Genomic DNA, 24,393 nt, shown 5'->3' on the forward strand with positions numbered 1-24,393 from the left:
AATCCGAGAGTGTGCAGCCACTCACAGTCCCATTTGCCTGTGCCCGCATTAACTCCAGCAGCGCAGGACGCTGAAGTTGCCTCTGCCCCTGATCAGAATGCCCTCATAAAGTTGGGCCCCTCCAGGACTCAGGCACCAGAGGATGTCTGCAAAGGTAATCACAGGCATCAGGATGTAGAAGACAGCAGGCTGCCTCTGCCCTTGCTGCGGATGTTCTCTATCACTGTGACTATTGCACTTTTTGAAAACCATTCCATGTGTATGTGAATGTAATAGTGAGCCAAAAGCATTTTGCTTTGGATCTTTGTAATCTTCTTATTCTGTTTTAACCTTTCTCACACAGTGTCCCCATTTAAGATTAACATTCATGTGATTTCAACCTCAGTGCAACATGTTACTGGGTCCTTCTGTGTTATCAGGGAGGGTGATGTGTATAATTCTTTATTAGAAGTGTATGATGAGTGAGTTCTCAACCCTCAGTCCTCAAGAGATAGCAAAAGCTGAGGAGAGCACATCAGATATGTGACTCTGTGTCTCCAAGTTTCCTAACTTGATAATTTCCCAGGAAGCATCTTCCCACAGGAACTCTCTAGCGTCGGCTCACATTGGTGTTATTCCTTGGTGGACTTTGCGTTGCCAGCGTGAGTGCATTATCAGGACACTAATGACCAGAGCTGACATCTAATCCCAGTGTTTTGTGACTCTTAAGGCCCAAATGTGAATGCAAGATCCATCCTTTCAATGATGGCTATTCCCTCAGAAATCACAAAATGGCTTGGAGGGCTGAAGAACATGCCTCCTGCTGATTGAACTTAATTTTGCTCCTCTTGGAACATTTCAGCTGTTAGGGTATCATGGGCACATCACCCATGTTTCCCCTCCTCCATGGCATCAGTATGCTCATGTTGTCCCTCAGCATCCCCTGGGTTTCCTGAACGTGCTCATCTTCATCTTTAAAGGGGACTCATCCTCCTCCAGGTCACACTCTGGAAAGGCCTCACCTGCCTAGCTAGATTGTGAAGGGCACAACAAACCTGAGTGTCGAGATGTTGGTGCTGCACCTGTATTATAGAACAGAGTTCAGCCGCCTTCTCTCAATGTCTGTGTGCCTCTGATTTACCTGGAGCCTCACGATGTGCAGGTAGATATGCCACCTGTTGTTCTGCAGCATTAAGACTGGACTCTTTCATTGCAGTAGTGGACATTGGTACACTCCCTGCCGAGCCCATCACCTGAGAGGTTCCCATGCCTCACCTGGACCTATATCCATTCCATCAGGAGGCTGTGTGCATCGTCACATAAAGAGGAGTACCTCTTCATCCACCTCCTTGCCCCTTTGCTTCCCATTGTGAGCTCTCGTCCTTCCCCCACCCCCCTTGCACAGCCTCCCTTTCACATTGCCCCCTAGTGTTTGCCCTTAGCTCACCTACCTTCCTTGAACAGCCCTCCTTCTACATCATCCCTCCTCCTCCTCCTCCTCCTCCTCCTCCTCCTCCTCCCCCCCCCCCCCCCCCCCCACGGTGTTTACCCTTGGCTCAAAACCCCAATCCCGGCTTGCACAGGCTTTGTCTGTACTGATGAGTGCAAGTTTAAAAGGTTCAACAGCGTGTCTATTTTTTCAGAAATACTCAAGTTCTCTGTCGCCAAGTGAATCTTCATTACATGTTCAGATATTTTTTTCTGTAACATCTTTCAGTAAAAATTCAATAAAGATATTTATCCTGCCACTGACATGAAACTAAATAGTCTCCAATTTCCTGGATTTGTCCTACATCTCTTTTTGTACAGAGGAATGACAGTAGCTGCCCACTAATCTTCTAGCACTGTTCCTTACCAGAGGTAAATGTATTTACTGCAGCATTCATTTCAAGTTGATCCCCTGATTGCAGTTGACGTTGCCAAGGTGCAGCATGTAGAAAAGCAAGGGGCCAAGTATAGATGCTTGTTTGGGGGGGGGGGGGGGGGGGGGTGCAGTAGCTGTGTTGAACTGATATCACAGTCCAGCTAATAAAAACTGCTTAAAATACCCATAAATTTCTACTTTTAGAAGGGCAGGCTAAACTGGAATCAAAGCAGAAACTGCTCACTGCACAAAATGAGGAATGTCAGACGGATGTCATCACAAAACCTGGTGATTGATCCTGATGACATCCTTTCAAAGTGTTTGATATTTCCTCCAATACAACCCTTCACAATATTTCATTTCTTGTGAAGTGGGCTGTGAAAGTCCCTATATAAATGCAAGTTCCTTCTTTAATGGTGCAATCATTTCAACACCACAATTACATGTTTTCTATTTTTGTAAGTTGGAAATTAAATTTGAAAACCAGTAATTGTGTAGTGTAAATATCTTTTGCTTAGTAATCAGACAATAAATTGAGTCCCTATACCATCCCTTTCAGTCTGAAACAAATGTTTTAAGTGTGTTTAATAAGAGCAGCTAAGAAACAAACCTGTAATTATAGCATTATAAGATGTAAGTAAATGCACTGCAAGCAACTGTGGTGCCGAAACTATTTATAGATTACTGGTGACAAATGCTGTGTGAAGCATAGCAGCATTGATGAAGAGCTCCATCTGAAATATTATTCTCATGCTGATCATGCCATGTCATTTCAAAATGTCCTTCGGATTTTCACTTGTGTCGACTAGACAAACTTACATTGTTCCAGCCACGTTATTGGGCATATTACTCTCACTAAAGCATGGGCAATGTTCATTCCATATGAGCTCGGGGGAGGAAAAGAATGTAGAGAATCAATGCATCATGGGCGGGATTCTCTCAGCCCGGGGCCGGGCCATAGAATCCCCGCGACTGGACCACGCCAGCCCGACGCCAGCACACGATTCTCCGCAGAGCATGTTTGGCATACCGCTGGTTGCGGGCCGCTCTACGCGGCCGGTCCGCCGATTCTTGGCCCGGGATGGGCCGAGCGGCCGCAGTTAAAACATTGAGTCCCGCCGGGGCCGTCCACACCTGCTCGCAGCCGACTGGGAACTCTGCATGCAAGGGTCGGGTGGCGGCCTGAGGGGGTGAGGGGGGCTCCAACCCAGGGGGCCCACCGATCGGCGGGCCAGCTTCTCTGTCCCCTGGCCTCTTGTCCTTTGTGCCGGCCCCTGTACTCCTACGCCATGTTGTGTCGGGGCCGGCGCGTTGTAGGAGGCCACCGCGCATGTGCGCTTAGCGCCGGCACCACTGTGCATGCGCAGAATGCGTGGCGCACAGTTCGTGCCGGGTCGGTAGCTGGAGCGGCGTGAACCACTCCAGCGCCATGCTGGCCCCCTGTAGGGGCCAGAATTACTCCTGGTAGCGGCCTGTTCACGCCATCGTAAAACGCAACAGTGGACACTCTGCCGTGGGATGGGAGAATCCCGCCCCATGTGTCCTTTGCTTTTACTTTTCCTCAGGATATCTGGGGTTGCCCAGGAGCTTGGAGCAGGGCCGGCACTTGCAATTGCCAAAGGATATTAGAATATTAGAGAAATATATCTCCTGCTTAAATTTCCCTTCCTTATGTATCAGGGACACTGGGATTGACACTTTAAAGAAGCTCAGCCTTGGGCACTCCCTCAGATTGGAGAGCCTGAGGGGCTCGGAGAGAAAATTGAGGGCCAATAGGTCAACAGTTTATTTTGGCAGGTTTGGATGAATTTTAGAGTTGAAAGAGAGGTTTTCTTGTTATTGTCCTGCAACAGTATTTACAAGACTCCAAATGCCACAAGCAGCCACAGAGCTATAGCTGTTCAGACCTGGAGCTATGCTTCTGATTCTCTCATTAATTCCTGATTTCCCTACCAGAGGCTGTCTTGCGCTGAGAATGCAACAGGGTCATGTTAGTAACCCAACCTAACAAACCTGAGCACAACGCAACCTTGACTGATAGAGCTCACCCAAACTAGAAGTGTGCTGCAATGTCCAGCACATGACCGAGAAATGAATATTGGGGTTACTTTGTCTAACTCATTCTGTAGTTAACTAACTCTTCCAGTTTCATGCTATTGTGGATTTGAGCAGGTTTTACTGAGCTCCTGTTCACAGAATTGTTATGGCACAGGAGGAGGCCATTTGGTCCATCATGTCTACACTGTCTCTCTCAATGAGCATTCTAACTTAGTGCCACTCTCTTGCCTTTTCCCCATACCTTTGCACATTGTTTCTATACAAAGAATCAATTAGTTCAAATTTTGAAATAATGAGTAGATTATCCAGCTATTTCTAAATTACTAATCTAAATTGAAAGTAATAGAGGTTTTAACACCAATTCGCTAGAATAGTAAAAATTGCAGTGCAAGTGATGTGACAAACATTAGGTTATAAAAAAGTTTAAAAGATTATCTGGACTGTCAAAATTAACATGTGTTAGCATGTAAAGCCTTAATTTTAAAAATTGTGGAGTAGGTTGTCAATGATCTTTTTTTAATTTAACAGTATTATTAGATATATAATAAATGTATTGGCTAATATATTGGCTAAATGTAATAATATTGATGCAATTAATTGGGATAGCTAATAAGTTTTAATCCCAAAAATTATGACAATGGTAATTGACTATATTGTGGTAAAATGATACAACATTTGAAAATGAATTGATAATATTTGGTGCTTTTAAAGACACTACTGAGATTTAATTTAAAAATAACATAATGATATATAGCTTCCACAACACTTTGAAATTCCAGATTAATCTCCCAGAAGACATAGGCAACCCCTGGAAGATTCGTCTCGGACTTGGAAAGCCAGGGAAAAAAACAGCTCCAGCAACATCTCCAGTGTTACTTCGCTATTTTAAAATGCAAAATGTAACGAATCTAGCGACATTTAGCTACCCAATAAACGAGAGCCTTCCTGTATATTCTAATGGTGACAAATGGCTTGAGTTCCCTATAGAATGGCCACAGAAACTTACCATGCCTCGTGAGTATAAGATCCTGATAAAAATATCCTTGTATCTTCTTTTCTATATCGTAACATTGCATGACTCCACTGTATCACTTTGAAATTCTGGCACCCTACACTGGTCTCCTACTCCAACTTCAACCCGAGACCAACAGAACCCTGAGGTCAACAGCAGAAGCAGCTGAAATTGGCATTTTATGCTGTTTCCCTCAGGATTCTGCTGGTTTCTTTGGGATTACAGTCAAGGCCTTGTGGAATTTAACGTTCAACATTTCCTTCACTCTTTTACTTTTGAGGGATTATGGAGATTGCAATCAAAATCTGCATACAAAAGAGTAGGAAATAAATTGGGAATAAATTTTTATTTGCTTTCAAGTGGCATTTTTAGCTTTATAATGGTACTGGTGTTTTGTAACAAAGATGGGACGGCAAGATAGCATAGTGGTTAGCACTGTTGCTTCACAGCTCCAGGATCCCAGGTTCGATTCCCTGCTTGGGTCACTGTCTGTGTGGAGTCTGCACATTCTCCCTGGGCGTGATTCTCTGATGCCGCGCCGGTTGGGAGAATCGCGGGCCGTGCCACTTTTTCACGCGACGCCGGTCCGACGCGCTCCCGCGATTCTCCCAAGAGGCAAAATCAGTCCCGTCGGGTTCCGCGCGGCGCAAGCCAGAGAATCGCCTGAGGCACCCAAAATGGTGATTCTCCGGTACCCCCGCTATTCTCCGGGCTGGATGGGCCGAAGTCCCGTCGGCGTGACCCCAGTTCACGCCGTCGCCATTCACACCTGCTTTTTTTAGTGGTGAGCCAGTCGTGCTGGCTGACGATGACCGCTGAGGAGGTGAGCGGACTGTCCCGGAGTCTCCGCAGACTGGGGAAGGCTTCCCCGAGAACGCTGCAGCCAACGGGGGGGTGGGGGGGGGGGGGGTGGCAGGGACTGGAGGTGGGGAGTGGGGAGAGGGAGGGAGTGGAGGTGAGAGGGGGGAGAGGGAGGGAGTGGAGGTGAGAGGGGGGAGAGGGAGGGAGTGGAGGTGGGAGGGGGAGAGGGAGGGAGTGGAGGTGAGAGGGGGAGAGGGAGGGAGTGGGAGGGAGAGGGAGGGAGTGGAGGTGAGAGGGGGAGAGGGAGTGAGTGGAGGTGGGAGGGGGAGAGGGAGGGAGTGGAGGTAGGAGAGGAAGGGAGTGGAGGTGGGATGGGGAGAGGGAGGGAGTGGAGGGGGGTCATCCATCCGCGGATGCCACATGTCAGCCGCCCTGCCATTGCAGAACGGTGACGAGGACATGCCCGCAGGTTGTCGTGTGGCTGATTGGCAGAGCCCACTGACGCACCGGTGAGGAGGACGTTGTTAACTGACCGTTGGATGCAGAAAGTGACCAGGGGTTAGGCTGGCTGTGTGTCAGCAGCGCGACCAGGCCACCGGGGCACACAGGTATCCCGTGGCAGCCAGCTGCCGAGGTGTCGACGAACCTCTGTGTAACATGTCGTTTCTCTGCCCCCCCACCACCTTTCTGTAGGTCACCATGTGTGCCAACCAGACAGCGATGTTCACCGCAGTGGTTGGAGCCGCTGCTCTGCAGTTAGCCATCCAGCAGCGTCGACAACGACAGCCCACAGTGGATGCAGATGCAGGGGTTGCTGATGCAGCAGAGGGGATGACCGCGGAGTGGCCCGTCGTCGCCGCGCAGGCCGCAGGCGCTCATGGCCGGTTTGTTCAGGGGGATACTGAGGGGAACATTGACCCTCAAACGCTGAGGAAGGCACAGGATGTGGGCACTGATGTCGAAGTGGATGGGGATGGGGGGGGGAGGAGGAGGAGCCACCGATGGAGGTGCCAGGGAGCCACAGGTGGCCATCAAAGCCTAGTGTGTACCGTGGCCCAATGTTGTTGGAAGCCCTACTGGACCTCACACGCAGGAGGAGACTACGGTTCAGCAGGGAGACGGTCGCTCATATCTGCCACCTCGTGGCGCACCTCGCCCCACGTGGAGCGGGAGGAGGACACGCTATACCGGTATCCGTCAAGGTGACGGTGGCCCTAAACTTCTACGCTACCGGTTCCTTCCAGGCTCCGAGCGGGGACCTATCTGGGAAATCACAGGCATCGGTCCACAGGTGCATCCGGGACGTGACCGATGCCCTGTTCGCCATCACGGAGCATTACATTACATTCCTCGAGGACCGAGCACATCAGGAAGCACGAGCCGTGGATTCACCAAGGTGGCCGGGATACCGATGGTCCAGGGAGTGATCGATGGTGTTCACGTCCCCATGCACCCGCCTGCAGGCAACAGGGAAGTGTTCACTAACAGGAAGGGCACATACTCCATGAACATCCAGGTGGTCTGCGACCCACATGAGTATCATGCACGTGTGTGCAAGGTTCCCCGCAATGTTCGAGGGATGCCCCCCTCCCCAGCTGAGGGGCTTGTTGCTGGGCGACGGGTTATCCGTTGAGGTCATGGCTGATGACGCCGATACGGAGGCCTCAGACCAATGCGGAGACCCTGTAAAACGAGGCCCATGCAGCAACCAGGGGTGTGGTGGAGCAGTGCTTTGGCCTGCTGAAGATGAGATTCAGATGCCTGGACCGCTCCGGAGGGGCCCTGCAGTACCGGCTCGACAGGGTCGGTCGCATAGTTGTGGTATGCTGTGCGCTGCGCAACATTGCTATGCAGAGGGGAGATGCCCTGGTGGAGGAGTCGGAGGGAGAAGCCGATGGCAGCAGTGCTAACACTAACGAAGAGGAGGAGGAGGAGGAGGAGGTGGAGGAGGATGGCGTGCAGCAGGGTGGGGCGTGGGGCGCAGGACACAGACACGACCCGGGTGCTGGTAATGTCCAGGAGGCTGAACGACGGCACCGTCGAGGACAGCGGGCACGCGACGCGTTGGTGTCCGCAATGTTCACGCATCGCGTGGGAGGGGATAGCTGAACAGTACCACTACCACTTGCATTGTTAGTCGTGCACACGGACAGCAAGCAACCCCCACCATCCCCCGCCCCCCTCGCCCCAGCACCCCCGCTCTGCGTGCACTGCTCCAATTCGACATCACCTTACCACTGCGGCACTACGGTATAGCACTACATTGATGACTGTGTCAGCGGGTGTGATCAATGCCATGTTGAATGATGACAGCCCGCTCTGCGATGAGCTGTGGGCTCAGAATCGTTAGACAAAGTCTGACTCATGGCAATAGCTGAACCATCCACCTCGGTGGTCGCTGCGTTCGTCAGAGACACTCCATCACGTGCCTGTGTGGGGTCGCTGGCGTCGGAGTGCCGAGGACTACGGTGTCCGACTGTGTGGGGGGGGGGGGGGGGGGGGACTGCACACCCGGCACCAACGTTTAACCACTCATCAACCCCAGTGACAGTTGGTCACCATCAGCAGGAGCCCCGTGGCACTGGACATAGCACAGAGTCTTACAAGTTAGGGGCAACAGTGAGTTTAATAGTGAATGTTATATACAGATGCCCTAGCCCCTACAACTAAACTGTGCCCTGCACCCGTGCCAACGTACTGTGTGTCCACCTTCCTTGCCTTACGGGCCCTACCACTACGTCTAGGTGTATCCCCAGGTGGTACAGCGGGGGTGGAGGCAGACTGCTGAGAATCACACCCCGCGACATGGCTCCCCATCGGCACTCGTTTCCTGGGGCGACCGGGCCTTGATGGGCCAGGCTGCTCGACGGGCGTGTTGGATGATGTGGTGCCACTCTGCTCTGCCCACTGCCCACCGGATGCGCCAGGGATGGGACGGGGGGAGGCCGAGCGTTCAGCGACGCCCCGTGATGGAGTTAATGGGACGGGCCCCAGAACCTCCTCCGCCCTCGGGGAGCCCGGTGGCCCCCGGGCCTCACTGTGGGACAGAGGTGCGATCGGGGACGTGCCCCTTCGCCCCACCGACACCTGGTGCTGCCAGTCCTGGAGGCCTGCACAGTATCGACCAGGGTCCGAATGTTCGCAGAGACGGAGTCCAGGGAGTGAGACAATCCCGCCAGGGACTGTGCAACCTCAACCTGTGAGTGCGCGGTCGATGCTCTCCGTGACTGACTGCTGGGATTGTGCCATGGCGTGCTGGGACTGTGCCATGGCGTGCTGGGACTGTGCCATGGCCTGGTGAGGCTCAGCCAGGGCCCGTAGCGCGCCGGCAATGTCGTTTTGGCCTTGGCGTATTGCTGCCTGTGAGAGGGCAGCCCTCTCCTGGGCCATGGATGACGCGTGCACATGAAGCCCAGCGCCTTGCAGTACCTGACCCATGGCCGATGCCGTTTCACCCATTGCCTTGACCGCGGACGCCACCCGTGCGGTGTCGGCCTGGGTGGCTGCCATGAGCGGCACCACTCCCTGCTCCTGGATGCGGTTTGACTCCTCTAACTGCGTCTGCAGCTGCTGGAAGACGGCCCTCATCCCGTCATTGTGTCCCTGGGTTTCCAAATGCATCGGGTGTCCGGGTGGGTCGAGTAAATCCAGGAACCCGGGAACCATCTGGGCGGCAGCTGGATGCTGGGCCTGGGCTGCCCTCCGACCATCCAGCCCCTCGGCTGCTCTGACCTTCACCTGCTGTACCGGCTCAGCTGTGTGGTGCACACCAGACCATGACCCAGGAGCCTCATCACTTAATTGCCCAACCAAGGTGAGTGTCTCTGGGATGGTGTGGGAGACAGCAGTGCCGCAAGCTCTAGGTCCTCGTCTGTCAGTACGTCCGTTGTGTCCTGGTCCCACTCATGGCCCGGTGCAGGGCGCTCGCGGCCCATGTACAGTTCAGCAGCGGGTGAGTCCATTGACTGCGTCACCGTCCTCTGTGCGTCTAGGTCCACAGACCCCGTCCTGTCCTGTCTCGCGGCCCGACCTTCGGGCAACGCACAGCCATGATAGTCGTCATTGTCCGTCCTCTGTACGTCCCCCTCCAGAGTCCCGGATTTAGAAGATGGCACTCCTGGCCGACCTCCTGCCACCCTCTGGCGTGTGACCCTAGGGGTGCGGGTGTCGTTGCGGATGGTCGGCTCTGTGTGGCACAAGACGGCCCTGGACGTTCGTCGGCTGGCCCTGGGGAACAGAATGATACGGGGTTAGTTAGACACGGTCGGCCGGGTGTACGGTGGTCCAGTGGGCAGAGTGTGAGGGGAGAGAGGATGGGCTGGGGGGGAGGGGGGGGGGGGTGGCGTGCAGGATTGTGTCACTTGCTTCTGCGCCTCCAACCTCGCATTGCGCGACCTCCCGGGTGGCGGATCCCCCAGCGAAGTCCAGTGCCCTTTGCTCAAACACTGTTAGGGGGTGCAGCACGCGGGAATCCCCTCCGGTTCTATTATGCTCCCGGTTGTTGTGCGCAGTCTTGTCCTGTTTGGGAGGGGGGAGGGTGGGGCATGGATAGAGCATCACAATTACGCGGGTATCATCAGGGCGTTCAGATATAGGCTACATTAATGCTGGGTGGGGGGAAAGTTGGAGCCACACCATGTCATCTCTCCAGGGGGTCGCAGCGTTCATGTGGGTCTGTTGTAACGTTGTTCACCCCCCTCCACTCACTCTCGCCCCCCTCCCCCTTGTGCCCGGGGCGGGGGGGTGATGAGGGACATGGGGTGGGGGGGGGAGGAATGGTTGTGACCCGGGGGCACCCTCATGGCACTTACCCTGGCAGCCCTGGTGAGGTCGTGGAGCGTCTTTCGCCACTGCTCCCCGGACCGAGGGGTCTGCCCCACAGCACTGACTGCCGTGCCCACCTCACGCCAGGCCCGTCGCACAGCGCTAGAAGGGTGGCGATGCCCTCGTCTTGGGCAGAGGATGCCCCTGCGCTGCTCTACCTCATCGAGGAGGGTCTCCAGGTCCGTATCACGGAACCTCGGGGCGGCCCTCCGTGGCTCTGTCATGTTCCTCCCTCTTCTGCTGCGGGTCTTTTCTGGCGTGGATCATGCCTTTTAAGACGCGGCGTGGCGTCATTCGGGCATCACGTGCTGACGACGTGCATTTTACGACATGCCCCCCCGTGTTCCGCGTGGCTCCGATGCTAGCCCATTCCCGGGGCCAGAATCGGTTGCGATCGGGGCCGTTTTGCGCCGTCGTGAAACTCGACGGAGTTCACGACGGCGAGGTCGCACCGACGCGGCATCGGAGAATCGCGCCCCCTGTGTCTGCGTGGGTTTCTTCCGGGTGCTCCTGTTTCCTCCCACAAGTCCCGAAAAACGTTCTGTTAGGTAATTTGGGCATTCTGAATGTTTCCTCTGTGTACCCGAACAGGCGCCGGAATATGGTGACCAGGGAATTTTCACAGTAACTTCATTGCAGTGTTAATGTAAGCCTACTTGTGACAATAAAAATTATTAAAGATTATTATTAGAAAACAGTGGAGGCACTTAGGAGATTAAGAAGCATCGATCAAGACATCAGTTTCACGTATAGACTATTAGTTGGAACCAAAAGATATCACAGAACAACAACATTTAAGAAGGAACAGAACAGGGAAAAAAAAGAGAAATGGGTGTACATCTAATGACCTGTAAAGTCCCATGGTATGGATCAGAAAATGGTTCGGCAGTAGTGAAACGTACAGGATACAAAAGTAGACATGCATTTGAAATAAAATTAAGCAATGAGAGTTATATGCAAGACACTGAGAGTGTGAAACAAAGTAAAAATGGATTGATAGGTAGAAGCGAAAAACTGGCAAGGTGGAGTCGGCATAAATAATACACAGGGCTGATGGAAGAAAAATGTCTGCTGGCAGCAATTTCTTTAGCTTCAAGCAAAGATAGAAAAACTGGAGCTCTTCAAAATTATGAGGAGTTTCAATAGATGCTGCTGAATAAACAATTCCACCGGTCAGTGATCCAATAGCTCAACTACATAAATTTGAGATTATTATCCAAAGAATGAAGAGAGAGGTTTGCAGGTTTTATTTCCTCTGGTGTTGTTGGAATGCCTCATCAAAAATAGAAGTGGAAGCAAAATTCACAATTGCATTTGAACAAGAAATGGATAAATATTGAGAAAAGAAAATTCTAAAGGATGTAGAAAGGACGATGAAATGCGATTAAATGAACAGCACTTTCAGAGAACTGGCATGGTCACCAATGTCCAAATGGCTTCCTTTAGACATAGAACAGTACAGCACAGAACAGGCCCTTCGGCCCTCGATGTTGTGCCGAGCAATGATCACCCTACTCAAGCCTAACGTATCCACCCAAACCAGTAGCCCCCCCCCCCCCATTAACCTTACTTTGACACTAAGGGCAATTTAGCGTGGCCAATCCACCTAACCCGCACATCTTTGGACTGTGGGAGGAAACCGGAGCACCCGGAGGAAACCCACGCACACACGGGGAGGACGTGCAGACTCCGCACAGACAGTGACCCAGCCGGGAATTGAACCTGGGACCCTGGAGCTGTGAAGCATTTATGCTAACCACCATGCTACCGTGCTGCCCCTTTCTTATACAAAGGCTCCTGTTAATAAACCACGTGATCATGAATATATTTTATGATACAATTTGATATAAGCTCTCTATTAGATTCTGTTAGTCTATGTGGAAAAAGAGTTAAAAATTATATCAGTAACATGGGAACTAATCAGGGTGGACAATAAGAGGTCAAGCTGGCAAATTGTATTACTCAGTAATGTTGGTCTCCACCGGAAGAGAAAGCCATGCAAATTTCCTTTGCCAGTGGAGTAGGTAAGTAACTTCATGCCCTCTGGAAGCCTCAGATAGCCTAATCCTTCCGAGTTTTCACTGCTTCCATTTCCTCCATCCTACAAATCTGAACTTCATAAGCTCCAAGATATTTGCATTTAATAGGGTGGAACAACACGAGTGGCACCCACAGCCTGTTCACCAGTTTATGGAGGGTCAGAACTTCCGTGGATTAGCAATCACAGTCAGTTTGTCACTCTGCTCCCATTTACTTACACTGCAATGCAGTTGCACCTTTCTCACCAGATCTTCAAACTCGGACGGCGTGAGAAATGTGCAGTCCAACGCATTTCCAAACCCTTCAGTTGAGTGCAGGTAAAGGAAGATAAACCCACTTTTTAATGGAACTAGCTACCGTACAGCAGGTAGGTTTAAAGGTCCAGCCACCTCGAAAAGCCAGGGAAAAAGTAATTGTGTAAGGTTAAGTGGGTAGGACAGGAGGCAAGAGGAGTGGTGGAGATTGTCAGTGAGGGGTTCCTGTGGGGTTTGAGGGGAGGTTGGTATTTTCTTAAACACAAGTTTGTTCTGCAGGAGGGAAATCACCTGCTCGCCCTATATTTGCTGTGCTCTGATGGGAAGTCATTTAAACTGTTTATTAAAGTGAATGGACTAATATTATGATAATTTGTTACAATTCGATGACATTACAGATTAGAATTCCCTCTGATTGGTTGTTTGTTTGTGAGGCAAGATGTCCACCACCAAAGTGATACATCTCGGAACATTTTCATGCAGGGGGCCCTATTATATATACAGAAGTAGTACGCAGCAGTATTCGCTATGCTAACTAGGTTACTGTTATTGAGTGGGAGGGCAATGTAGTTTAGCTTAAAGGGTGTGAAGCACTTAAATTGAAGGAAACAAGAGAGCAGAGAATGGTTTACAGTTTCATTGTTAAGGACATCCCAGATTTTCAGACTTCTGGCAGACATAATAAGTTCTCCTGATTTGGTACTGATCTGAACTTTTGCAAGAGGGTGATGGAGGCACGGACAGTCAGAGTAATCTCAACCCCCATGGACATGGTAAACTGGTGCTGGAAATGGTTTAATTCGTTAACTCACAAGGTTGGCCAAGTCATGGGTTCCCATGATCCATTAAGAGATTCACATGATCTAATGGATGAAAATTTGCTATGTACTTGTTATTCCATGTACATATAATACCTCCATTCCAATGTCCCTTATTCCACTTAAGAGATTAGAGTTAAGAGATAAAAAGTGCAACGGTCACAGCAAATAATTTGATACTTGCAGTAAATGGCCAGATAATGCTTGGAAGCCCGTCCTGAGTCCAAATAATGAAAGATCAAAGTCAAAGCATACAATAAAATTCTCCAACAATGTGATATCCATTTATGGGATAGTGCTTTGCTGCCCCTCCTGTTGCTTTTTCCCTTGGTCATTTTAAGATCACTATTTGACGCCGTGCTCATCAATCCCAATTTACATATGGGGTGTGTTATAGATATGACTTTTGTTTCCTGAGAGTGGTGACAATTTATTGGAACGTGATCATGTAGTAAGATATATCAGCCTACTTGTCGCTTTTCTACACCACAAGATTGCATGAAAACAGGCAGCTCTGCGAATGAAAACCTACCCTCACTTTTAAATTTAATTTAAGATATATAGTAGAAAGCAAGATCTGGGGATGATATTGGAAATTAAATATTATTTACTGCATTTAAAATACAATTTAATTGGTCCGTATTTTAGTGCTGTCATTACAATGTTGCTACTTCTTTTTTTGTAGTTCTCACATATCAGATAAAGATGCACTGCAGTGACTTTTTGGACATGGAACATCCTCCTACTGTTTCTTTGTGTTTGTATGGTGCCGGTGGTGATACAGGTGACAGAAGCCTTCTCAAACCTTTACACAAAGAAACAGGAGGTAGACAGGTACTTAATGCATCAGACAGCATGTATTTAAAAAATATATACAATGTCTTCTTATTATGTCATGGAAAATTCTCACTGAATATATTGATGGACATATGTCCTTTTTTTCAGTCATATCTGTTTGAAATTAGTGCCGTGGAGCTGGGAAAACTACGCTTAGTTGAGTTGTACATCAGCAGTATAAAGAGTAAGTTTTATTTTTGCCAACATTGAAGAGCAAGTTCTTTCTTAATTATTTTCTTTTTGCCCTAATTTCTTTCACTCCCAATTTTGCCCTTGCGGTTTTGATGCTCTCTACGGTCAAGCAAGAGCTATTTCCACACATCTGCACAAACTACAAGAATTTTTTTTTTAGTTGCCATATTAGGAGAGACAGGTAAGCGGTGTGAATGACAGATTCAAAACCTCACTACAGTATTGCTGATAAGGCTCAAAATATATTTCAACATTTTGAGAGACTTTGCCAAGGCTGACAGGAGAGAGGGTGAAGAATTGATGGCCAAACCAAGCATGCAAGTAATAGAACAGCACGACACACAACATAGTTTGATGGTTGATGAACTGAAGGTCCTACTGCCTATGATAATTTCAAAGAGGTTCATTTTTGCCACTGCAGAATAAGATCTCCATAGTTCAGGGGTGGGATTCTCCGTCCCGCCAGCACCAATTTCCGGCGTGCATCAGCCGGCAGCGGGATCCTCCATTCCGGCAATGGGGTTTCCCATTGTGGCCAGCCCATGCCATGGGAAACCCACAGGCTTGGGTGCACTGTCGGCAAGCGGATGATCCCGCCAATGGAGAATCCCACAGCAGATCTTACGAGGGGGCGAGCATTAAGGCAATTTCCCATAGTGATTACCAGTGTCTGCTGATATAATAGGCGACATCGTGATTAATTGTACTGCCTCTTTTATCATTCTACCATGTCATCCTTGATGGACCATGTCATTGAGATGCTTCAAAAGAACCACCCTCCGTGACAGTTGGTCAGAGCTTCATTTATCAATTGTGCCTGCTGTGATATCTTGAAAGGACTGGTGCTTACGCATGGAGTTCTAGAACCTAACTGAACTGGTTTGTTCGATTTTTGTTTAAATATGTGCTTATACAAATGGCAACAACAGGATGCTGTTACATTCCTTCCTCCTTCATTAAAAAGTTACAAAATGTACAAATCCCATACAACATATACATTTTTCTTATTTTTCATTTATTTACAAATCAAACTTAACCACTGGTTGTTGAGATGGAGTCTCCTGCTTTCTGACATCTCCTCAAACATCTTGGTGTTTCCCCAGGATACACTTCTGAATTGGAGGCAGCGGCTGCCTACCTCGTCCCATGGGCCTCGATGCTCCTGGCGGGTGTCCTCTGGGACCGGAGAGCCCGGCTCAGCCGTGCAACCCTGTCCAATGTGGCCTCATCAGAGGGGTGGAACTCGGGGGAGATGGTGCCCACCGTTGCCACTCCATGGAATGGGGCCAGATTTGCACACAGCGCCCCCTCCTCCTGATCAATGCCCAGAGGGCCCTGGGTCCACCTTGGGGCGGAGTGACCTCTGAATGTCCCAGCTGCTCCCTATCGTCTCCATCAGCTCCGGGTAACCCACTTCCAGATGCTCAGCATCAGGCTAGGACGCAGCTGGGTCCTGGGATCCAGCAGCCCTCTGACTGCTGTCTCGCCTGGGGGTTCCTGCCTCCATCAGATGTGCATCATCAGCAGTACGGTACTCACCAGATTGTGCCCAGGGGCTTGACGATTAACATTTCCCACTGGGGTGTGTGTATCGTGGATAACAGCTGTGCTGTGACCATAAAATTGCAACCTCGGATCTCCCCTCCGAGGTGTTCTCCTCGGAGTCAGGAGGGGGGCCCCCCAGGATGGGTCGGCTGGAGGACCTGCGGGAGAATGGACATGTTGTCAGTGGGAGGGATGGGTCAGTCTGTAAGGCAATCAGTATTCGCATTTGACAGGTCCTCCAGGTGGAGCCCGGTGGTTCCTCACCTCTGTGCCATCCGCCAGCCTCCGCGTTGGTAACCCCTTGTCCTCGACCACACCGGTCACCTCCAGGGCCCGCTCCTCAAAGGAGGGGAGGATCCTGATGCCTGGCACTTCAACGCCAGCCTGGGTGCTCTCCCACCGATTGTGGGAGAGCTTTTCCTGAGGAGACACAGAGAGGGCCTCATTAGCCACACGCGTGGTTCACAGTGGCGGGAGAGGGGGTGTGAAGGTGGAGTTGGGGGATTGGAGGGCTGGGGGTTGCCTGGGGGGCGAATGCTTCCTTGGGGGGAGGGAGCATTCATGGTACCCGATGTAGGTCCTTGACATTTTTCCGGCACTGAAGGCCAGTTCTCCTGGTCACACTCCCCGAGCTGACGGCTGCCTCCACCTTGTCCCAGGCAGCACAGGCTGCCTTGTGGCTCACTGTCCGGGACCTCAGGGGAACAGGACATCCCTCCTGGACTCCACCGCATCCCCAAATCTTGGGGCCTGTCTCCTCGGCACCATTGTTGCCAGCTGGCTGGGCTTAGCTGAGTTAGTGCTGCTTAAGTGCCGCTCAAACTTGTTAGCGAGGGGCTGGCAAGCGAGGTCCCGGCGAATCAGCTAGTGAGCCAGCATTTGTGGTGGGAAGCCCATCAGACCTTGCTAAGTGGACCATTTAACGTTGAATTGTGTTGCCGGATTCGCTGGGCCGAGCGCCGGGAAGCTCGGGGTAATTCCCACTTGCTCCCAAACTTAAAAACCTTTCCAGATAATCACCCCCTATTGAATCACAAATTGACAATACTTTTGTTTATTTATTGTAACACATCTAACACAACTGGCAGCAAAGTTCCAGTTGAATTGATTACTGGAAGCAACCTCGAGTGAGGTTTACACTGCTAAGCCACATTTAGCACAGGCAGGAGAAAAGCAACAATCCAGGCAGAAACAAAAGTCATGATACGGGAAGAGAGAGAGAAAGAAGTCTGAATTTCAAACAGAAGGTTTAGAGGAAAGACAATCATCATAAGTGACATGCTTTTTGCTGCGAATGACCACACAACCAGTTAGTTAGCCCAAAAGATGTTTTATTTCCATACACAAGAGTTACCTCGACATGCAAACACAATATCTACTGCGAGTTAAACTACATCTATCAGCTACAATAACCTATACTTAACTTCAGGGCAACCGGCACTGTGCAAATGGATAAGGCCTTTATTTGGATTTCACTTGGCTGGTTGGAAGAAAGTGGCTCTGTCTCTGCTGGGCTCATCCGTCAGGTAGCAATCGTTGGTCTTGAACTTGGCTGGCTGTTCCTGCTGCAATTGGGTTGGCACAGGCCGGATCTAAAAGAGACAGACCACATGGCTGTGCTCTCTTTTATCCCCCTGGGATTTTGCGCTCTTTGGGGCGGTCCTTAACCTTGGACCTAATAGTTCGACAGAGCTCTGATCACTGTCTTCGATTTCGGCCAATAAAGGGGCGGGTGCCTTGGTAGCTGGGCAGGTCCTTAGGGGTCATTGACCTTGGCAGTTGGGCTTTCTGAATAAAGGGAGTGGCGCCGATCAGTCTGTGGCTGTACGTGGTGGGTGAATGTAGTGAGACATAAATCCAACGTCCCGGTTGAGGCTGTACTCATGTGTGCAGAACTTGGCTATCAGTTTCTCCTCAGCGATTCTGCGTTATCGTGTATCCTGAAGGCTGCCTTGGAGAATGCTTACCCGAAGGTCAGAGGCTGAATGCCCTTGACTGCTGAAATGTTTCCTGATGGGCGGGTTCATTCCTGCCTGGTGTTGTAAAACTTCTTACTGTACCTAAAAGAAGCACTGTCGAAACCCCCCAAGACTCTTTCGATAGCACCTTCCACACCTGTGACCTCTGCCACATAGTCGCACAAAGAGCAGCAGGCGCATGGGAACACCAGCACCTCCAGGTCACACACCTACCTGATTTGGAACCTGGGTTAAAACACTCCTTAAAAATACATCTTGTTAGAGTCAATTGAAATGTGAGAAAAAGGTGAAATTATCCCAGATCTCTCCCTGCTGCTAACATCTTCATGATTGCATGTGCAAAGCAAAGGAGCTGAGTTGTTGACATCCACAGAAACAATTTGGAAAGAAGCAGGGTTATATAGGTTAAAAACCACAATGACCTTCATTGGCTCAGACTGTGTAGTACAAACCGTGGCTTTGGACTTCTATTCTCACTCCAATAGGTGGCGCAGGCAAGAGACTGTCTCACACAATATTCCTCTCTGAGGTTCAGGCATGATGTTATTCTCAGGAATTCCCACATGGAATTGAACCCTGCCTTCTTTCATTCCCTTCTTGCAGGCAATGGTGGGCTTTGCTGCCTTTCTTGCTGCTGCACCTTGTGAGTTGGGAGCCTCAAGGCTGGGCCCACATTCAACAACTGAGAACACCTAAATCCTGTGAAACAGATCTGAATCACTCACTCTGCAAACCTATTGGACAGACCAACATGCTAAATGAGCCAAAAACCTGAACCAAAAGCAACCTATAATCGTAAAACACCTAACCAGAGACTTACCTTAATGGAGATAAAGATCCCCTGGTTGGGGGGCAAAGGTAGTGACATTTGAGCAGCCCATAGACAATAATTTCACAACTTTCAACCACATGATTTTTATTAATACATTTAAATGATGCTTGCATTTATTACAAGCAGACATCAGAGATATTTATTGAACATCTTTGAGCCAACATGGTTTCAGGCACCATTCCAATGAGGAACATTTGTTTGCTAAATTCCACTCATTGGTGCCCTATTTTGCATCTAGAAAATTTGTGAATGCCAACTCGCTGAATTAAAAAAAATTGCATAATTTTGCACTATTTTGTTTCTTTAAGAAATTAATTTATTTTGAATTGCTGCTAGAATTATTGAATTTCTTTTTCAGATCTCAAGATATATATTAAGGATATATATATAACTGAAGTTACTTCCCCAAAGATGGTTTATGTTTTTACACTAAATGAGTGAGTACGAATTTCTATGTACATTTTGTTAATGCAGCACTGAAGGAGGACATTCAATGCTTAATTTATGTTTTTTTTAAGTTAATTTATGGGATGTTCATTTAGGGCAGCACGGTAGCATTGTGGATAGCACAATCGCTTCACAGCTCCAGGGTCCCAGGTTCGATTCCGGCTTGGGTCACTGTCTGTGCGGAGTCTGCACATCCTCCCCGTGTGTGCGTGGGTTTCCTCCGGGTGCTCCGGTTTCCTCCCACAGTCCAAAGATGTGCGGGTTAGGTGGATTGGCCATGATAAATTGCCCTTAGTGTTGGGTGGGGTTTCTGAGTTATGGGGATAAAGTGGAGGTGTTGACCTTGGGTAGGGGGTAGGGTGATCTTTCCAAGAGCCGGTGCAGACTTGATGGGCCGAATGGCCTCCTTCTGCACTGTAAATACTATGTAATTCTATGTTAGCTTTGCTGCACATCCCTAATTGCCCTTGAGAAGGTGGTGATGAGCTGCCTTCTTGACCTTTTGCCGTTCATGTGGTGTAGGTACACCCACAGTGCTGTTAGCAAAATAATTCTGAGATTTTGATGCATTAACATCGAAAGAACAGTGATATATTTCCAAGTCAGGATGGTGGGTAGCTTGGAGGGGAACCTCCAGAAGGTGGTATTCCAATGTACCTGCCATTCTTGTCCTTCTACATGGTTGTGGCCATGGGTGTAGTGATATGCATAAGCAATTGTACATGTAAAAAGGTTTGACCTCCGACAACTAGGTGGCAGGCAAGTTATACGATGTGACACTGGAACCTAGGGGGAGCCTGTAGGAGAAGTCCTCATGGTTGTGTTTGTGATTGTTCCAGTTTGTTAGTATTAGTTTCCAACCCACAGTTTGTTATACAATAATCAATTCAACTAATCTAGAACTAGATATTCTTTGGTGCACTGACTCAATCATTGTCCATGCACTAGAACATAACATGGTACCAGAAGTGATGATCTACAAACTGAAGATCTGAAGTGTGAACGTTTGAAAGACATGGGGCGGGAGTCTCAGATAGCCGACCCCGAAATTGGGAAAGGCAATTGGGCAGAGAATCGGTTCCGATGTCAAAATTGCAGGAGGCACCAATTTGACGCCAGATCGCAATGCTCCATCCAGCACCTCGACAGCGAGGATACAGGGATCCTACAGCATGATCTGGACAGGGTGGGTGAATGGGAAAATCAATGGCAGATGCAATATAATTTGGATAAGCGTGTAGTTATTAACTTTGGAAGCAAAAACAGGAAGGCAGATTACTACCTGAATGGTTGTAAATTGGGAGAGGGGAGTCTGCAGCGGGACCTGGGTGTCCTTGTGCACCATTGCTGAAGGGAAGCATGCAGGTGCAGCAGGCGGTAAAGAAGGCTAATGGGATGTTGGCCTTCATTGTGAGAGGTTTTGAAGCAGGGATGTGTTGCTGCAATTATACAGGGCCTTGGTGAGGCCACACCTAGAATATTGTGTGCAGTTTTCATCTCCTTTTCTGAGGAAAGATGTTCTTGCTCTCGAGGGAGTGCAGCGAAGGTTTACCAGACTGATTCCAGGGACTGTCATTTGAGGAGAGATTGACTAGATTAGGATTGTTCTCGCTGGAGTTCAGAAGAATGAGGGGGGATCTCATAGAGACTTATAACATTCTAACAGGACTAGACATGGTAGATGCAGGGAAGATGTTCCCGATGGTGGGTGTGTCCAGAACCAGGGGTCACATGCTGAGGATTCAGGGAAAACCATTTTGGACAGAGATGAGGAGACATTTCTTCACCCAAAGAGTGGTGAGCCTGTGGAATTCATTACCACAAGAAGTAGTTGATGCTAAAACATTGAATATATTCAAGAGGCAGCTAGATATAGCACTTGGGGAGAATGGGATCAAAGGCAATGGTGAGAAAGCAGGATTAGGCTATTGAGTTGGATGATCAGTCATGATTGTGATAAATGGCAGAGCAGGCTCGAAGGGCCAAAACCCCTGCTCCTGCTACTATCTTCTATGTAGGTATATATCTATGTATCATACTGGAGGGCCCCTCCAGAGCAGTCCAAGCACCTGAATCACACTCCTGGTCGCTTTATGAGCATCGTTGTAGTGAGCCTCTGCGCGGTCTATGGCCTCCGGATAGGTGTCATCAGCCAAGGCCACAGTGGGTAACCCTAGTCACCCAGAAGCCAACCACTCAGCTGGGGGGGGATGGGGTGGAGGTGTCGGTGCCCCTCGTACATGTCAGGAATCACCGAGTTTGGGGGGAGGGGGGGCCTCGAACGTGTCAGGAATCACAAATGTGCCAGGATGAAGGAGTCGTGCACACTGCCTGGGTATCGGGCGCAGACGTGCACGATGCGCAGCTGATGGCCACAGACCAGCTGAACGTTCATTGAGTGGTACCCCCTTCAGTTAGTGCCATGTCCCCCGGTGCCCGTAGGGCAACATGCATCCCATCAATCGCCCCCTGGACCTGGGGCAGCCTAGCGATAGCAGCGAACCCTGCTGCCCGGGAACCGGGTGGGCTCGGTTCACATGGAAATGGATGTTTTGCTCCACCTGGGCAAATGACAGCGTGGAGGCACCTGTGCGCCGAGTTCTGTGAGATCCCGGAGAGGTCCCCATTCAGCACCTGGAAGCACCCTGTGTATAGACATTTTGGGCGACCGTCACCTTGACGGCTACCGGGAGCAGATGTCCTCCCCATACCCTCACGGTGCCAGGTGTGCCATCATCTGGCAGATCTGTCGCAATGTCTCCCTGCTCATCCATATTCTCCGACGGCATGCCCGGTCAGGCAAGTCCTCGAATGACAGACATTACGGGTACACACGAGGCCTCATGCGGCATCTCCCTGGCATCTCCTCCTCCTTGGCTTGTTGGGCAGCTGGTCCTCCAGCCTGTGCGGCTGCCACCTGCCCCTCTGTAGCCCGTTTCTCTGCAGCCCATTTCTCTGCTGTTGCCCACTCTGCTGCTGTAGCTTCCCCCACTTCTTCGAGCTGCTCCCGCTCACGCGGCCACAGGGCATCTTGCAGAGCTCCAACCATCACCACGGTAGCCAGCATTGCTGGTTGATGGCTAAATGCCATTGCCTGCAGCCAACATGTTAGCATAGCACATACTCCCATGCCCAACCAAGCTTGATGGTCTACACGGTGGCCCTGGTTGGCACTGTGAGCTCCAACTTTGCATGTCCCTCCCTCAACCCACACCCCTGACCCGTCGGTATCCGGCCACGTTGGTGCCCCCAGTCCTGGCTGCCAGGGGTACCGTTGGCTGGCACTGCCCTCACTGGGGGCTGCCGTGTGTGTGGCCCTGGGTGGTCACCCGGTGGGTGGGGCCGGTTGGGCGGGGTGTTTGGGGGCAGGAGGGGCCATGCTGTGGCGGGGAGGTGGGGTGCGGGGATGTGCGCACCCAAATGGCCGGTGTCACTGTGTAGAACCAGGGGCCGGGCTGGGTGGTCAGTGGGTGCACAGCAAGATGGCCACCATAATGGAAGTCAGTGTGTGGGCACCTCCCCAGTTCTGTGGGGGGGGGGGCACCCCAGCTGGTTGGCCTGCCACTCCCTCCCCCTCCCTTCCCCCGGCCCGGGAAGGAGATCGGGCCCCACTGCAGCCAGCACGGCTGGTGTCCGGGCCAGCAGCCCACAATCACTCCACGTCATTTCCTACCTCATCTCCCTCGCTCAGCAACCTCAGCCAGGTTCATGATTTTTAAAACCACAAGTGAATAATGGCGTCGGGAACACAGCCCATCGGAGGCCCTGAATCCCGGAGGCCCCGGAGAATTGTGGGCGGGAGTCTCTGATCCTGAGGCTAAGTGTTGACGCCGACATAAATGCCGCCCCGTTTCTCGACAGTGTCAACATGCCCTCAGGAGCAGCGATTCTGACCCCTACAGGGGGCCAGCAAGGCCTGGAGAGATTCACGCCGCTCCAGCTGCCGGTTCCAGCATCAGATGGGCACCGCGGTTCTGCGCATGCACAGTGGGAACCGCGCCAATGTGCGCATGCGCAGTGGAACCGACTCCAACGTGCACATGCGCAACGGCTCACTTCTCCGCGTCGGCCCTGGCGCAACATGACGTAGGGCTACAGGGGCTTGCGCGGAACAAAAGAGATCTCCAGCCCGAGAGGCCAGCCAGCCGATCAGTAGGCCCCGATCGCGGGCCAGGCTACAGCGGAGGCCCCCCCGGGGTTGGATCCCCCCTGCCCCCCCACCAGGCAGCCCCCAGGTTGATGCATGCCGAGGTCCCGCCGGGTAAGAGCACACGTGGACGGTGCCGGCGGGACTTGGATTTTTTTTTACGGCTGCTCGGCCCATCCCGGGTGAAGATTCGCCCGGGCGGGGCCATGTAGAGCGGCTGCCGATGGGCACTGTGCCGATTGCGCCGTCTCCAGAGAATCGGCAGACCAGTGTCGGGGCGGCGCCGCGCGATTCTCGCCGGCCCGTTGATTCTCCGGCCCAGCATGGGCTGAGAGAATCCCACCCAGGGTGTCAGACTTGCTAATGATATGCCTACTGTACTTTAGCCCCACACGAGGCGAGCAACGCATTTACGTCATTTCCGGGGTGCCAGAGCATCCCGATTTGGCATCAAACTGACACTCACCGCGATTTTGGCGTCAGAAGCTATTCCACCCATTCGCGTTTTGCAATTTTGCCGTCGTCAAACGGAGAATCCCGCCTTTAGTCTCAGAAACGGAGAATCCCGCCCAGTCTCTCTTCGAATGCTAAACCAGTGAAAGAAGAAGATGGAAAGTTTGGAAACGCCTCAGTATATTCGAGTAACTGGTAATGTGGATGGCAATTAGCGTGCATTTAAGCAATAGTTCACACTGTATGCTGCATCATTAGGATTATAAACGCAGCCAGATGAATGGAAAATAGCATTATTGCTAACTGTAGCA

The 24,393-nt window shown here is 50.8% G+C and overlaps 1 protein-coding gene across 1 annotated transcript in view; it reads left to right on the forward strand.

Annotated features, from left to right (window-relative positions):
- Positions 1-24,393, forward strand: part of LOC119972132 — a 660,627-nt gene that overhangs the window by 586,195 nt on the left and 50,039 nt on the right. Inside the window, exons 53-56 of the mRNA XM_038808465.1 lie at positions 4,681-4,915; positions 14,336-14,484; positions 14,596-14,671; positions 19,394-19,472. Coding sequence (XP_038664393.1) covers positions 4,681-4,915; positions 14,336-14,484; positions 14,596-14,671; positions 19,394-19,472 — 539 coding nt within the window. The remainder of the gene's footprint in view (positions 1-4,680; positions 4,916-14,335; positions 14,485-14,595; positions 14,672-19,393; positions 19,473-24,393) is intronic.

Source organism: Scyliorhinus canicula, chromosome 10 (genome assembly GCF_902713615.1).
Source record: "Scyliorhinus canicula chromosome 10, sScyCan1.1, whole genome shotgun sequence".
In the NCBI taxonomy this organism is placed as follows: Eukaryota; Metazoa; Chordata; class Chondrichthyes; order Carcharhiniformes; family Scyliorhinidae; genus Scyliorhinus; species Scyliorhinus canicula.